Source organism: Dreissena polymorpha, chromosome 1 (assembly GCF_020536995.1).
Source record: "Dreissena polymorpha isolate Duluth1 chromosome 1, UMN_Dpol_1.0, whole genome shotgun sequence".
Lineage (NCBI taxonomy): Eukaryota > Metazoa > Mollusca > Bivalvia > Myida > Dreissenidae > Dreissena > Dreissena polymorpha.
In genome coordinates this window covers 155,497,986-155,515,516 of record NC_068355.1, presented here as the reverse complement: position 1 = coordinate 155,515,516, position 17,531 = coordinate 155,497,986, and the positions used below count along the sequence as shown (strand labels likewise).

Sequence of the window (17,531 nt, the reverse complement as noted above, 5' to 3'; positions counted from 1 at the left end):
AAATTTACCAAATAATCATTGTTTTATAGAAACTTTTTGATCAATAATACCGTAACTAAATAATTATTGTTTTATGGAAACAATATGATAAGTAAAAACCAAATAATTATTGTTTGACTGACTGGACTGATTTCTATACATTTTGTTGTTCTTTGGTCATAAATCATGATTTCAGAGTAATCCTTGTTAAGTGTTTGTGGATTAGGGCTTAAATCCGATATTTTGATACATACCATCAAAAAAAAATTCTAACCAGTCAAAACGGTAAATTTAAACAGTACTTACTTCAAACCTTCATCCGTAATCTGGTAGCATCCGGACAAGCTTAAAAACTCCAGGACCCTCCCTGTCCCAGTCATTGGTCGTTTTGTATCACAGTCATTGCTTGAACAATCCAATGCCCTATATCCATTCACTGGTGAGGATGTGCTTGATTTGGTCTCTGGTTCGTCATCTGAGAAAGCGTTTCCCCGATGCAGAATGTAGTCAGGAAAGTTAACCTGACCAGGAATATAATCAGACGGAGTTCGCTCATCGAGAACATCAGGAGAGGACCATTTTCCGTCTGCTGTTTGGTAAGGCTTAATGCTTTCAGTCTGGTAAACTGGTTGAAAGGTCATCATGTCCTCATCTAAAATCGCAAAATTTTCCACTGTTGAACCCTTCCAGCCATTTGGACCATCTAATGATCCATCTTGTGTTTGTGTATCCTTTGCCTCCTTTGTAGTAATGCAGCCGTCAGAATCATCATTCCTGTCAACAAACCCTTTCTTAGACACTTTGCAACACTGGTTTCCATCATTGTTGTGACTTACAGTCCCTGTCTCTTTTTTGTGTCCACACAAACAGTTTCTATCACAGTCAGGGGGCTGCAGTCTGGTACATGACCCTTGCTGTTCAACATCCACATTACAGCAAGGGTCCCCAGGCATAAAAAAGATTCTTTGTGTACAATTTTGTTGACCTTCCAACCTATCTTTTATTTGCAGTTTGCAGCAGCGTTTCTCTTCAAATGAGTCTTTCTTCCACATATGTGTGCAGAATGACTGATTTTTTAAACAATTCTTACAACTTTGGTCCTTATCAAGGGACTGTGCATAATTGCCATTGTTGTCCTTTTCACTCTGGTCATCAAAAAGCTGGTTTTCATCAAAAAGCTGGTTTTCATTGGATGATGCCAACCGACCAATGGAAGCAGAGTTATCGGTAATAGGACTGGGATTCCGACCAATGGCATCAGAGAGCCTCTGCAGTGTCAGATCAGTGATGTACAAGCATCCAGACAAGTCTAAATACTGCAGACATTTTCCACATCCATTTTTATTAAATCTGAAATTGTGGTGAATAAACATTTATCAAATGCTTTACATCATTAAATTAGTCCATACAATGGCAACTTTACTTTAGGAATACTATAAGATACTTGTTATATATCAGCATATAATATGCCATAGGCAAACAAACAAAAACAAAAGGTAAAAAGCACATAAACTTTAAAAATACCAGTTCCACTGAACACACAGAAAGATCGACACTGTCTGCATATTTGACCATATAGTGAAATTCCTCCTTTTTTCAAATATTTTTAAACATAAAATATTACATATAGCAAAAGCAATATAGAATTTGTAAAGGTAATGTCATTAAAGTCTGACATGCTAGCAATCTGTCAGTCTGAATGATAAACATGTTTTTTTTAATGAAAAAGACTTGTGTGTTTTCCACAATGAAAATAGCGGGATAATTTAGTAATGTCATCATTCAATTGTTTCATGCTTTCTTACTTAATCGTTAATGGATTTCAACTGTCGTTATTCACTAAAGTCGAAACTGACTGTTATTCACTAAAGTCGAAACTGAACTTACGGCCACCTGAGAATTACAGTCACCTGCAGACAACGGTCAGTCTGGATTCCCCCCGAGGAAAATCACTGTATATTACACTTGAGAATAACAGTCACCTGTCCATAACAGCCAACGGCCACTATATTCCAATCCGAAATTCATGTTTGAACTGAAAACAACGGTTACGCGACAGTCATTGTCGAGTCCCAAAAATAAAAAACACAATAATTTGTCCATCTATTTTGCGGGTAATCATCTGATAGCGGTTATTGCCTGTGATAGTTCTATCAACTAATGTCATGTTTGCACTGAAAACAACGATCATGTGTCAGTCATTTCGAGTCGCGAAAATTAAGAACAAAAACGAAACAAGTGCACGTAACAATGAGAATGTGTATAAGTAGCAATTATCGGCTGCATTAATAAACAACAAATCATGAGCGCGTGACGAAGTCAATGAATCTTTATAGCTGATAAGGTGTTAAAAACAACACTCAGCTGGCCAGTGTTGTTATAAGAAGGCGATAAAAGGATTAGGAATCGTCTATTCAGGAAAAATGTACACTGAATTGCAACTTTTATAACAAACTAAATATTTTTAACAAGATTTTGGCTTCTTTTTCTTTGAATTAGAACGATACGGTTATACCGTACTGTCTGTTTATGACAGCGAATCCGCTTTTATAATTGTTCGGACGTGACGCCAATGACACCGACAATCTTTATTTAAAAATACATTCAAATGAATGTAATACAAACTGTCTGATTTACTGAATGAACGTACTATTGGTTTTTGGTAGCAAATCCGCTTTTTAGACTTGTTCGGTCATGACGTCAATGGCATGTGACAAGCTTTATTTACGAATGAACGAGATTCATGAGTAAACAATTATACTAGCGTTGATAAAGTCATTGATTTTGTTTAACAATATGAAAGTAAATCAATTTATAAGATATTATTCTGTATTATTCAATGTAAGTTAATTATTTTATCATGCTTAGTTATCGGAAATGAGCCTTTGTTTCACACTGTGTGCAAACGACTGGGTGGGGTAAGGACGTAGCAATACTACCAACTGACCAACCATCTAAACATTGTGATCCGAAAACAACGATCACCTGTGGACAACAGCCACTTTGGTCATTTCCCTTGACTGACCGCTGTTCTCGGGTTTGACTGTTTATACAAATTTTAATTTCAATATGTTTTCACACCAGGAATTACTCTAACAACTATCTGTACACCATTTTGCTGAAGAATCTGTGTGTTTTTTCATGATTGAGAATGTGTCTGTCAGTGAATAGTTCATGTTCAGTTTATACCCTTTAAATCCAAGGTCCGACACTCGAGTCTGTGTAAGGTCTAAACGCTCCAAATTTGGACACAGCGTCAGGATCTTGTAGAGCTGAGAATCAGAAATCAGAAGCAAGGATTTAGCCAGACTATACAAATGTAAGGGTAACCTCAAAAAAGGGACAGGGGGGGGGGCTTAAAAAAGGGACAGGGGGGGCCTGAAAAGTGGCAGGGGGCCTGAAAAGGGCCTTAAAAGAGACATATTGGAGAAATTGTAAAAGCCTTTATTTGTTGTTTCCACATGTGTACTTACATTCAATCATCAATAACACATAATTACACAGTTACACTTAACTGAGGTATTATTTTTACAGAATGCTTCAAGGCCCCCTAAATGTGAAAATCCATACATTGAATTTCAGTATTAAAATCATGTAATAGACCAATAAATTGTGTGGGTCAAGTGAGGAACTAGTGCATCCAGTAAAATTATTGAGGAAGACACAATTATCTCCCCTAAATGCAACAAACATTGTGAAAGGTAAATAAACATTATTTAATTTAATGTAAATAACCTCTTATGTGTCAATATTTGCATAAATGTTACATTCGTAGTCAAGCGGCAACATTTTTCTTTAAAATAATTGTTAAGTTGTAAAATGACATACTTTAAAACAAGAGCACCGCAAAACAGGTGCCAACGCTCAGCTGCAGGTGCAGTTTTGAATAAATGAAAGCTTGTAAGATTTTTAATTTTATTTTAGAGGTCACAGTGACCTCGGCCTTTGACCTAGTGACCCCAAAATGGATGTGGCGTGTAGAACTCATCAACGTGCATCTACATGTACATATTAAGTTTCAAAGTTGTAGGTGGAAGCACTTTGATTTTAGATTAAATTGTAAAGGTTTTAGCAAGACACGGACGGCGGACGACACGATGAGCTGGCTATGACAATACCTCGGGTTTTCTCCTTAAACAGCTGAGCTAATAATTACATGTCAATATGATGAGCTGCTATTGAAGCACAAAAAGGCAGAGACTACAAAGTGTACAAGTATACAAGAACTCTGAATCATCATTCAGATAGGCCAACTAGTATGAACATCATACTGTATTTATCATAAATTATTTTGCTTTAAGATTTAATCATCATGAAGACAAAAATAATTGAGTTGGATATCATTAGTATTCTAAATCCTGCAATAATATATTAACAATAGAGAACAAAAAAACGAAAAAAATGTTTCTTTTTTTTCTTATAAGGCATTCTCCAAACTTGCATTGATCAAGACATCAAAAACACCTTGCTGTGGGAAAACAGGGCATAATGCATCTTCGTAAATGTGGTCCCATATAAGCCTGTGTAGTCAGGGGTGTGATTGAGGTGAAGTCGGAGGGGAGGAAAATTCTGTAGACTGATTTTGACTACGCGAATTGCGTGCATAACCCAATGACAAACCTTAAAACAGACATTTAAATTAGCATTATCTTATACTTATTAACAATATTTATTTATGAAAACCTTTTTGAATTCACATTTAAGATATTATGCAAAGTTACCAGTTTTAATAGTGATTTAAATCAAATGAGGGAGGGTGGCAATCTTTTGTTTGAGCTCAATGTCTTTTAATTTTAAATAAGGTCAACAATGTTACAGTGTTTAACTAACGACGATTTACTCACATGACTTTAGCCTTAACAAGATAGTCGATCTTCCGTACAGATTTAGAAAGAGGTATCACTTTCTGATTTATATCCACTGTTGTTTCTTCCCTTTGACATTTAAATTTGTTGTTCAAGAATCTTTGAATCTCCGAAATTTTGTGAAATTTGTTCGTTTGTTAAATAATCTCAATTTTCAAACACATCAGCAAAGAAAAATCAAACACATATTAAAAGACAAATTTTAATTGGAAGATTGGGAAACAACAGCCCATGGCATCACTTGTTTATAAAAAAACTTAGGCAGAATCTACCAGTGTAATATGCAGAGAGGTTTTGCAGGCTGCGGATTTTTATCGGGCAACTTTTGAAATACGCCCGAGGAATTGGTCGTTTCCCCTCCCCCATTTTTTGTTAATGAATTTACGCAAATCGCGGAAATGACCCCCAGACAACCCAATTCGCCTAAATCCGTGGATCCGCGAAAAAATCACACCCCTGGTAGTCCGCACAGGCTAATCACTTTTTGCCTAAACTGGCACATGCATTAAGCCAAATTTTTCAAAAACAAGGCTCAAAAGAATCCGTTGTGTGACTACTTACAGTGCCGTTTGTTAACCCCTTGCTATAGGCCAGGTCACACACCCTCACGGACCGACCGACGCGTGGTAACAGGTGCTTGCACATGGATGTCAGCATCTTAGACTGTGTTTGAATCTGCAAGAAAGGTTAAAAGTTCAGGTTTATAGTCAGTTATATATGACTTGCGCATCTTTGCCCAACTTTCAAATTTAATTTTTTATCACTGGTATATAAATTGTCTGTTTACACACTGCGCAGTAAAAAGCCATGGTGCATTGCTTACTTTCATCACAGGTAGCCATTTATACAACTGTGTGGCGAGGAGCAAGCTTTGGATTTATTTTTAGCTCCGAAAAATCCAGTGCGCAGAGCGAGATTTGAAGTAGGAAGTTTATGATTCCTAGAAAAGCTTCCTACCACTGTCCCCAATGACAGCACTGCTGTGGTGGATTTCAATGTGATATTGATTGAATATCAATCAGTAATGGAGCCTTAATCTGGAAAAACTGTGCTTAATACATGCATAAAGTGTCATCCAGATTTTATGGATTTTGTTCATTTATAGTAAGTCCTTTCTAAATGGAGGTCAACTTAAAGGGGAAAGTGTCGTCCCTGATTAGCCTGTGCAGACTGTTAAGGACAATAAGGCTAATCTGGAATGACAATTTACACAAATGCATCACACTCCATTTTCTGAGAACAAGGCTCATATACATAAGTCATTTATAGGGCCAAATGTGGGGATGCAATGGCCCTGACAAAAAGTATAAACTTCTAAATTTTCTAATAAATGTACCTTACAATTCCACTCTCAATGAAAGCTTTTATTGGAAAAAAAGTCTCACAAGAACTACCTGTATTGCCTCAAGATCCCAGTCGTCAGCCTCATCGGAGTCATCCACATCTGCATCCTCGTCTAGAGCCTGCGCCCCGAGTTTCCTTACCACGTCTTCCGCATCTTCCTCATATACACCATGCCGGGCCGACCAGTTACCTAGCAGATAGTCAGAACAATACATACGCTATCTGCCTAAGTGGCGAGGGAAAATCCTGTGTCTATAAAAACTAGAATTGACTCTGTCCAGCCTGAAATACGTCTTACAAGCTACTATTTTAGATACATTGGCAGTATTAAGAACTGGTTAGCCAACGATGCAACCTTCCTACCAATGAAGGTTCATCTTGATACCTCATTTAACAGTCAAGACATGCCCAAGACAAAATTTGCGTGAACATTCACTTGGGCAATAACTGTAAAATTTTAAAGAAGGAGTAATTGTTTTTATGCAATGCACTTCCCCTTCGTTGAGATCTACGAACAAACCAAGTTGTAAGTTGAAACCCCTTATAATTTTCCAAATATGCACACACAAAAATTGAGGCAAGAGTTATGGCTCTTGCCATCACTTAAATGAGATTGATTGGTTTCAAGTTGATACCTCTTATAGTTATCAAGATTTGCTCGATACAAAATTTCAATTATACAAGGGCAATAACTCTAAAAATAAATATGCTACAATTTTCAGTTCTTGTGCACTGCAAAACCTCTAAACGAGATCTACCTACAACCTTTTTTATCCCAGTGAGAAAAGTACTGATACCATGCTAATTTGGAAGATTTTGCACAAGTAAGCCCTGAAACTGTAAAAATTGACGTCATTAAATCTTCTGGAGGAGAATTAAGGGTCTCTTTAATTGCTTGGCACTGAATTGCTCAAACCCGTCTAAATATTATTTTACCTGCTTTTTTGCAGAAAATTTTAGTTTTAGTGCTCATTTTATTTGTTCACTTGCAGATAATACACTTTTGCAACAAAATTGACACAACTTTCCTTCCGTTTGAGAATTTTTTGGATGGCAAATAGGAAATTTGTATTTTTTCTTAATTGTGAATGTGCCTTTTGGAGGTATATAATCAAGAAGGTAAAAACTACACACTAACCTACCTATTTAGTTTAAACTAGATACTACTTTTAGTTTGTAAGATTGCAAAAGTTATGGCCAATGTTAAAGTTTTCGGACGGGCCCACAGACAGACAGACGGACTGACAGTTCAACTGCTATATGCCACCCTACCGGGTGCATAAAAATTAACAAAAGGCAATAACTCTAAAATATGGGAATAAAGCAACCTCCCCCTAAATGGCATCTACCTACATGTACCAATTAAGTTTCAAGTCGACAACTTTTTTAGTATTTGACACTGGGCAAAATTTTATTTTAAAAAGTAAATAATTTATAAACAAAGAGCATGATATTATAGAATTTACTTTATGCTTTCCGGTGGTTTATAGAGAAATATCAGTGAATTTAAACTGATATTTCACTGTTTCAAACAGTGAAAAATAACAGTGAAAAATAACAGTGAAAATTATTATTACTGTGAAATGACGTCATCTTTTGACGAAATGATGTCATTATTCCAGCGAAATTCTCCAGTAAAACTCTTTTACAATGTAAAGAAACGGTGAAAAAAAGCATAAAATAACAAGAGATGTGTTCGTCAGAAACACAATGCCCCCTATTGCGCCGCTTTGAAAAAAATTTAAAAAATTGACCTTTGACCTTGAAGGATGACCTTGACCTTGAACTTCCACCACTCAAAATGTGCAGCTTTATGAGAACATCGCTTTGAATTTTAAAAAAAAAAAAACCTTCGAACTTGAAGGATGACCTTGACCTTGAAGGATGACCTTGACCTTGAACTGCCACCACTCAAAATGTGCAGCTTCATGATAACGCCGCTTTTTGATTTTTTTACCTTTGTCCTTGAAGGATAACCTTGACCTTGAAGGATGACCTTGACCTTGAACTTCCACCACTCAAAATGTGCAGCTTCATGAGAACGCCGCTTTGAAATATTTTAAAAAAAATTACCTTTGACCTTGAAGGATGACCTTGACCTTGAAGGATGACCTTGACCTTGACCTTCCACCACTCAAAATATGCAGCTTCATGAGAACGCCGCTTTGAAATTATTATTTTATTTTATTTACCTTTGACCTTGAAGGATGACCTTGACCTTGAACTTCCACCACTCAAAATGTGCAGCTTCATGAGATACACATGCATGCCAAATATCAAGTTGCTATCTTCAATATTAAAAAAGTTATGGCCAATGTTAAAGTTTTTGGACGGACAGACGCCATATATTTGACATTTGACCTTGAAGGATGACCTTGACCTTCACCTTTCACCACTCAAAATGTTCAGCTCCATGAGATACACATGCATGCCAAATATCAAGTTGCTATCTTCAATATTGAAAAAGTTATGGCCAATGTTAAAGTTTTCGGACGGACAGACGCCATAAATTTGACATTTGACCTTGGAGGATGACCTTGACCTTTTACCACTCAAAATGTGCAGCTCCATGAGATACACATGCACGCCAAATATCAAGTTGCTATCTTCAATAGTGAAAAAGTTATGGCCAATGTTAAAGTTTTTTTCGGACGGACGGACAGATTGACTGACATACTGACACACTGACATACTGAAGGACAGTTCAACTGCTATATGCCACCCTACCGGGGGCATAAAAAGAAAATTTGTTGGATTTTGTGGAATGTCGATTTTAATTTACTCGCAATCATAGAAAATATATATTTCACATGGGCGCATTTCACTCGTGGCTGCGCTACTCATGAAAATATTATTTTTTATGACCACTTGTGAATTAAAATCGATATTCCACCAAATTTAACAAATATCCTCTATGTCTTAGTTAAAAAAAGGGGCATAACTTAATTAATTTTGGGGGGGAATTATGATTAAAATCAAACATGTACAACTTACTATAATGATGAACAATTTCTGCAAGTTTGACTTGTACATTGACAAGTCTACGAAAACACATCTGGAAAAGATTTACAACAAACAAAGAAATAGACAGATAGACAGATGGACAGACTTCCATAAGGAGGCTATTCAAATCAACGTCTTATCCAATTTTGTAAACTGTAATAACAAACCCAACACTTCCAACCCGAACATACCTTGTGCCCAACTCACTGGATAGAGCTCCGACCACAGGCTACTGTCCATTGCCAGATTGTTCCAGCGTCTGTTCACCTGCGCAGTTCTCAGCAAGTCTTGTGGGTTCAGGAAGGAGAAAACTTTCAGCAGAACTTCGTCAGGGAGCTGGTCAAGGTTCACTTTAGAACTGCTGGGCTGGGTTGGTGAAGACTCATATTTGCTAAGATTTTCGTTTTTGTCTGCAACAAAATATTTTGTGTTTGCAAACCAAATGTTCTAGAATATAGTGTGTCAAAATGGTTTTTTATCTACAACCTAAAAACATTATAAAACTTGTGCTTTGTTATAATAGGTAGACTTTTAAGAAATTCAAGGTCAATTTTTTTTAAACACAGATACAACCATCAGAAACATTACCAACATAGCTGATCACTCACTTGACTTATTGTCCGCAACACATTTCTCTGGAGTTTCCTCGGGTTCCACTTTGAAGTGTTGTTGTAAAACTGTGGCCTTGATCTGCTTCAGCTCATCAAAGGTGAAATGCTGCATCAGTAGGGGCTGAAACACCTGCAACAATAGCTGATTAAGTACCAATCAAACATTTGAGCCTATTTCTGAGGAAACTGGGCTTACAGTATTTTGGAAAAGTATTAGCCTGTGCAGTTTGCAACCAAAATTATGTTTGATTCATTTATTTAACAAGAGCACCGCCTTGCGGGTGCAGACCGCTCATCTATTTTCTTTTTAAATGTGAAGGGACTCTTATTTTCAATCACAAAGGAGGGAGGGATGGAGTGAAGAGGGGTGTATAGTGTGGGGGTGTGGACATTTATTACATTATCTTCCAAAAATGTGAAAAAAATGCGAAAAAAAATTATTACGGGGGGGGAGGGGGGGGGGATTCTTAGGTGCGATGGTTGGACGGTATTTCAAACATAAAATAATAAAAATAAATATTTGTGTTTTTTAACCGTTTCAAAAAAAATAAATTGGGGGGGGGGGGTGAGGTGGGGGGGTATAGTGTGAGGGTGTGGTGGTAATTTGTGAGATGATCTTAAAAAAAAAAAAAAAAAAAAATTGGGGGGGTGGGGGGGTGAGTTGGGGGGGGGGGGGGTATAGTGTGAGGGTGTGGTGGTAATTTGTGAGATGATCTTAAAAAAAAAAAAAATTAGGGGGGGGGGATTCGGGTGGGGGGAGGGGGGGGTGGGGGGGATTCTATGTGCGATGGTTGGAGGGTATTTCAAACATATAATAACAAGATGTGTTTGTGAAACACAATGTCCCCCTATATGATGTTTGACATTGTAGGATGACCTTGACCTTGTGAAGGATGGCCTTGACCTTGACCTTTCACCACTCAAAATGTGCAGCTCCATGAGATACACATGCATGCCAAATATGAAGTTGCCATCTTCAATATAGCAAAAGTTATTGCAAAATGTTAAAGTTGGCGCAAACAGACAGACAGACCAACAGACAGACAGGGCAAAAACAATATGTCCCCCACTACTATAGTGGGGGACATAATAAAAATAAATAGTTGTGTTTTGTTTTTTAACCGTTTAAAAAAAAATTGGGGGGGGGGGGTGGGGGGGGGTATAGTGTGAGGGTGTGGTGGTCATATGTGAGATGACCCCCAAAAAAAAAAATAGGGGGGGGGGATTCGGGGGGAGGGGGATAGTTTGGGTGGAGTCTATTGTGGTATGTCAGGTAAGAGTAGTTTTGTCAAAGTATCAATCAAATCTAATCATAAATAAAGAAGTTATGGCAATTTAGCAAAATTTAATAATTTGACCTTGAGAGTCAAGGTCATTCAAAGGTCAAGGTAAAATTCAACTTGCCAGGTACATTAACCTCATGATAGCATGAAAGTATTTGAAGTTTGAAAGCAATAGCCTTGATACTTAAGAAGTAAAGTGGATCGAAACACACAATTTAACCATATATTCAAAGTTACTAAGTATAAAGGGCCCATAATTCCGTCCAAATGCCAGTCAGAGTTACATAACTTTGCCTGCACAGTCCCCTTATGATAGTTAATAAGTGTTGCAAGTATGAAAGCAATAGCTTTGATACTGTAGGAATAAAGTGGACCTTAACACAAAACTTAATCAAATTTTCAATTTTCTAAGTATAAAAAGGGCACATTATTCTGTCAAAATGCCAGTCAGAGTTACATTACTTTGCCTGCACAGTCCCCTTATGATAGTTAGTAAGTGTTGAAAGTATGAAAGCAATAGCTTTGATACTTAAGGAATAAAATCGACCTAAACACAAAACTTAACCAAAATTTTCAATTTTCTAAGTATAAAAAGGGCACATAATTCTGTCAAAATGCACGCCAGAATTATCTAACTTTGCCTGCCCAGTCCCCTCATGATATTAAGTAAGTGTACCAAGTTTTAATGCTAGAGCATTGATACTTTCTGAAAAAGTGGACCTAAACGCAAAACTTAACCAAAATTTTCAATTTTCTAAGTATAAAAAGGGCACATAATTCAGTCAAAATGCACGCCAGAGTTATCTTACTTTGCCTGTCCAGTCCCCTCATGATAGTTAGTAAGTGTACCAAGTTTGAATGCAATAGCATTGATACTTTCTGAGAAAAGTGGACCTAAATGCAAAACTTAACCGGACGCCGACGCAGACGCCGACGCCAAGGTGATGACAATAGCTCATAATTTTTTTTCTTCAAAAAATGGATGAGCTAATAATGTATGTATTATTTTTTTAAGCTTTGAATTTGTGTATCCAGAAACCATTGTAAAGAATGTTGTTGTTGTTGTTGTCTTCTTCATGGTTTGACAGTTTGAAACAAACGAGACAAGCTCTGGAAAGACTGGGCTTCATGAATGTGTGTCAAGTTTTGTCCTAGATAAGCCTGTGCATTCAACACAGGCTAATCAGCGACAACACTTTCTGCCTCCACTGCATTTCCCCTAACAAGATGCTTAATTTAAACCCAAAATACCATAAAGGTCAAAAGTGTCATGACTGATTTATAGCCTGTAAGAAATGCACAGGCTAATCTGGGATTCCACACACATACATTCAATCCAAATTTCTCAGAATGCAGCTAAAAAGAAACTACAAGCTATCGACAAACCTCCTCTTCCTCCGCCATATGGGGCAAGAACTCCTCAGTGAAGTCTTGTAGAGCCTGCTTCAACTGAAGACCAAAGTTCCGTCTGTCGGCATCGGTCTTCTTGGTGCACTTGTACCCGTCCTGCAGCAGTGACAACATGTCTGTGAGCTTGTTGTCCTTATGACAGTTGCAGACAGCTGTATTCTGAATACGTAGGGCCTGGAGCTTGTGTTTCAGCTTCTTCATGATGAACTGGTTTTCAATTTGTTCATGGGCGATGAACTCTTGAAACGTTCTGATAAGATTCTCAAGGAGTCGGATGAACTTGGACACGTCTGAGAAGTTGGTGGCTGTCAGCTAAAATTAATGATAAATGTATGTGAAAATTAATTAATGTCATGAAATAAATTAAACAAATGAACATTTTTGTAAAAAAATTGAGGCAATTCAAATGCCTAAATGGTTTTGTTTACACAAAAAGTAAAATAAAAATATTACTTAAAAAAAAAAAGTCATATATAACTAGCTTAACTTGGGGCCATTCTAACTTACACCTGGTATGTCATAGACAATTCAGTTTTACACAAATTCAATTTCTGGAGGATATACCCCTAAACGCACCACCCAGGTCACGGTGCCTTAAAATAATCCTGTGGAAGGCAGTTAAATACACTGCAATAACTGACCCTGATGATTATCTACCTCATAATTTTATCTAATAGTTCTTAAATCATGATATTATAATCGACAAAATTATGAATTGTCATTCAATGAATTGCAGTATGCCAACATTCATATTAATGCAGATTGATGCTAGCCTTTTCCAGAATTTTGCGCAGACTAAGTGGCAAAGCCAGCAGTTTGACAGTTAAAAAGGTACATTGATATCTAGTTGCAATAATTCAACTTTCAGCTTTATAACCCAAAGGGTTGCTGAGAGTTGCAATGCTTTTGTGATACTGCAAAAACGTATAGATGTTTACCTGCCTAAAGCACAAACTCATGCAAATGGTACTATTAAAGCACGAAATAATTGCTTTTTATTGACTGTTATTTTTCGTACGCTCTATCCGCCATATCAAGAAACATTTGTTATGTTGCAGACAAAAAGTGTCGCTATTGGTTAGGTCGCAGTACACCAATCTTTTGCACATCGTGATATTTGATGTAACACAAGTCAATAACGATGGCGAACAGGTGTCCAATATTTACATTGTTCCAAATTTCAAATATCAGCAAGAATTATGTGGTAAAACATCTTGTTTTTTTAGGTTGCATGCAAAGGATAACGTTCGAAGACTGCCATTCAGGTAAAATTAATGTGTTTTTGGAATTTATTCAACGCTTTCCTTAATTGGTAACAAACGCTGTCTGTTTAGTGATACCCACGAAATCTGTGAGCAAAACTGTGTTTATGAAGGGATGCATATGTACTCCCAGAGCCGACAGAGCAAAAATGATCAAAGGCTCTGGGAGTAAGTTTATATGGACTAGATTGATATCCTGAGTCAGTGACCACGTTTAAATTGTGATGTTTATACTTTCAAATCAATAACCAACATTCTTAATAGTAATTTACACAGAAAAATACATTTGGGTTAGTTTGTGACAAACAAGAAATGTAACGAAACCGCCATACATAATTCGATCTACTCCTATAAATATGAGGTCGATTTACAAGCGGGGTAGCTTACGTCTAATTATTTGGACTAAATTCGATCGTGTCAACTTCAACAAATCTCAGGATGTGGTTTTTTTCGTTTAAAAGTGCCTTTCCCTTTTTACGATATTGGTCCCAAAACGGTTTCTTTCAATAAAGAACTTTATGTAAAATCCTTTTACCATGTCTAAGTACTGACAAACCAGTTCCTTCATCCGAGAGTGAGGAACTGTAAACACATCGATTTCTTCAGGACACGGAGCCATTTTGTATTTGTTGTTGTTGTTTTGTAAATAGCGGAAATCACGTTTCTCGCGATAGTCAGCGAGCTCCATGACGTAACATCACCGTGGCGACGTTGATATACTGTGCCTAAAGTGTCCCGGAAAGTTAGCTGCGACGATTGTATTGACTTTTCGGCAATAATCAGATATCTTGTGATTACAGTTTTATTAAGGACTCACTAACTTCTTAAATTTTTACGATGGCCAGCCGAAGTTATCCGGCTAATACGCAGATTCAGAAGTTTTTAGAAGAGTCCTACAATAAGGAGAGGGACGTTCGTTTAGCATGGCATGCCAAACTGGGCCCTAAGGAAGGTGGGAAATCGAAACAATTTGAGGTATTCAGGCGTAAAATTGAAAACGAATCGAAACCTGCTGATGGCTTCTTGTCCAAAGTGCCCAAGGATGTTGTTGAGCCACGGTATAACAAGAAGATTAAGAACTTCGATGATGAATTAGCTGCAAAAGGGTCCAACCAGGTTCTGAGCGCTGAAATGAGGCCAGTATCCGGACATACAAAAGAAAAGTTATATGATGGCTTCACAAAAGAGGGTAAAGGTCGGTACCAGTACCTGTCTTCAAGGTATGAAAAGAATCCTGAGGACAAATTCTCATTCCCTCTGTTGAGCTCATGGGAGTATGGTTGGCGTTTGAGTGATGTGATCCGAAAGGAGGACATTAAAAAACCCAAGAATGGACGTACCCGTATTGTAGCTGACACATTTTACACTCGGACTGGAATACCTTCAAGCACATAGACTTGTTGTGTTTTGAAATATATTTTTTTAAATAAGCAAAAGACCATTCACACATTTTTTAAATAAGGTTTGCTTTTTGATATAGACTTTAACTACAATTGTTAAATAAATATAACATGCTTTCATACATGGTTTGCACAACAATATTTTTCTATTAAAAAATGCAAATAATGTTGAGCAGTATTCAGTTCAGTGACCTTTATTGGAGTGTTAAGATTTCATGTGTGGGTCTATACAAATTGCCTTTCCTTTGTATTGGTATTATATAATTCAATGAATATATGCTTCAGTATTATTCTTTTATTGATTGTTCCTTGCATGCGTTTTTATAACAATCTCAAATTTAATCTGTAAGCTTTTCTTGAGATTACGGATTTGTTTTGTTCCTTGCTCACTGCTTTAGCCTTTGTCCTATTTATTCGCTCAATGTATTGATTAGTTTATAGATTTAACCAAATGGCTGGTTTGTTGTGGCGTGATTGTCATTGTTCATTGTTATAATTATATTATTTCATGAGACGAGATGTTTTATGAAAAAGCATGTGATTTACACAGTGTTTTGTGTATAATGAGTATGGGCATAATCATTAATTAAAAATCTCTAGATGATGAATAATTATTAAAATTGATGTATTTTTCTGTAAAGTTTTAAAACATAAAAATACATTCCAAACTATGTACACAATGTGAACTGTTCAAATAACATTTTGGTGACAAAGTAAATATTTGAATACAGTGTAAATCAAGCTGTCCCCTATTAAATACAGCATTTATATAAATACCATTTATTTTTGATTAACAAGAAAAGTCAGATGTTGTAGCACTAGTAGTTTTGATTGTCATTTTTGGTGATTTTAATTTTTGCTCCTTAATGTTAACCTTATCTTGTCCGTCCAATGCACAGAGCTAAGTGTTTGTAAATATAATAATGCTTAATTTCTTGTAAGTATTTATACTTTCATTCGTTGTTATGAATCATGTTCATATTATTGATATACACATTATTGTTTAAGATTTATAACTTTAAATAAAATATTCTTCAACCTTGTGTTTTTCTTTTATCATGTTGAAATGTTGTCATGTTTTCATTTTCATGATTATATTTGAGAATGATTGAATCAAGTAATACACGAATCTCATGTATGAATAAAAAGAACCTGCCAGTGAAAAATGAATCAATTGGTTGATAAGCAGGAGCGCATTAAACTGATCAATTCTTAAAGCTTATGAGATTAAATACCTCACACGTTCAATAAGTTTATTGCATGAAGCTAAAACTGAATTTAACGTCTTAGTTCATCACGTGTAGATATCGTTTCACTTGAATGCAATCAACATAGATCTATTTAGCAGTCTACGAAACGGAAAGATATTTTATTTAGCTCGATAATGAGAAAACGCCTTTACATATTGGAATTGCTATTTATTTAGCGCGAACATGGATTTTCATTCAATACTGTAGCCAAGACCATGTTCCGGTTTCAAAAGACCACAGAGTAAACACTTTTTTGTTAACTATAGGTCTTTATTGTTCCGAAGCGGCAATCTCGATAATCTATAACCATTGTTCGAATGTGGTTCTGAAATGAAATACACATCAAGAAGATAGAGTTTGAAACTTAAAACGTCGCCGGCCCGGATAAACGTGTTGTCACCCGTGTCTAAACATATGTATTAATTCACTTAATTCGAGGATTATTACTGGTACTATACATAAGTCATTCATTTCCAATACTCTTAAAGATATACTAGAGTAGACCTGCTTTAAAACATTTTCATTTGTTGAATATATGTTGCCTTCTTATTTTTCCTCGGTATTACTTTATGAGTACATGTATATTTTTTTAAATAAAAAATCTGTCCGGTTAATGGTCCAAACATAGATTCCAATGGAACTATTATACACTACCGCTGCAACTAAACAGACAGCTTCATATTGATTAGAAGTATTATAAAGTTAAAATTAGCAACAGCACTTTTAAAGAAGACAAGTAACGAACGCTATATACCCGTAATCAAGCGTTGTCACGAAGCATTCACCTAAGGCCATGTGAGATTCATAAAATGATGTCAAATACTACTTTATGAACCGCGCTCTGTGAAAACAGGGCTAAATGCAAGTTCGCAAAGTATCGTCCCAGATTAGCATGTACAGTCCACATAGGCTAATCAGGAACGACAATTTTCGCTTTAATAGAATCGTTCGTTTGAAAGCAGTCTTTTCTTAACAAAAATCCAGTATCGTCCTTGATTAACATGCAAAGACTACCGAACTCGAAGCATTCACCTATGGCCATGTGCAATTTTAGAAAATGATGTCAAATACTACTTTATCAGTCGCGCTCTGTGAAAACAGGGCTAATGCATGTTCGTAAAGTA

General features: G+C 36.4%; 2 protein-coding genes across 2 annotated transcripts in view; one reads left to right on the top strand and one right to left on the bottom strand.

Annotated features, from left to right (window-relative positions):
* LOC127857076 (F-box/LRR-repeat protein 5-like) overlaps positions 1–14,392 on the bottom strand; it is a 61,394-nt gene extending 47,002 nt beyond the window's left edge. The window contains exons 1-8 of the mRNA XM_052393411.1: positions 14,293–14,392; positions 12,472–12,807; positions 9,800–9,932; positions 9,383–9,601; positions 6,239–6,378; positions 5,406–5,519; positions 3,169–3,251; positions 286–1,329 (exon numbers count right to left, since the gene is read on the bottom strand). Coding sequence (XP_052249371.1) covers positions 286–1,329; positions 3,169–3,251; positions 5,406–5,519; positions 6,239–6,378; positions 9,383–9,601; positions 9,800–9,932; positions 12,472–12,807; positions 14,293–14,376 — 2,153 coding nt within the window. The 5' untranslated portion in view covers positions 14,377–14,392. The remainder of the gene's footprint in view (positions 1–285; positions 1,330–3,168; positions 3,252–5,405; positions 5,520–6,238; positions 6,379–9,382; positions 9,602–9,799; positions 9,933–12,471; positions 12,808–14,292) is intronic.
* A 39-nt stretch (positions 14,393–14,431) lies between these two features.
* LOC127857214 (protein ATP6V1FNB-like) lies at positions 14,432–16,200 on the top strand. Its single transcript, XM_052393632.1, has one exon. It carries the CDS (start codon positions 14,595–14,597, stop codon positions 15,150–15,152), a length of 558 nt encoding a protein of 185 aa, XP_052249592.1. The 5' UTR covers positions 14,432–14,594; the 3' UTR covers positions 15,153–16,200.
* The last annotated feature ends 1,331 nt before the right edge of the window (positions 16,201–17,531 follow it).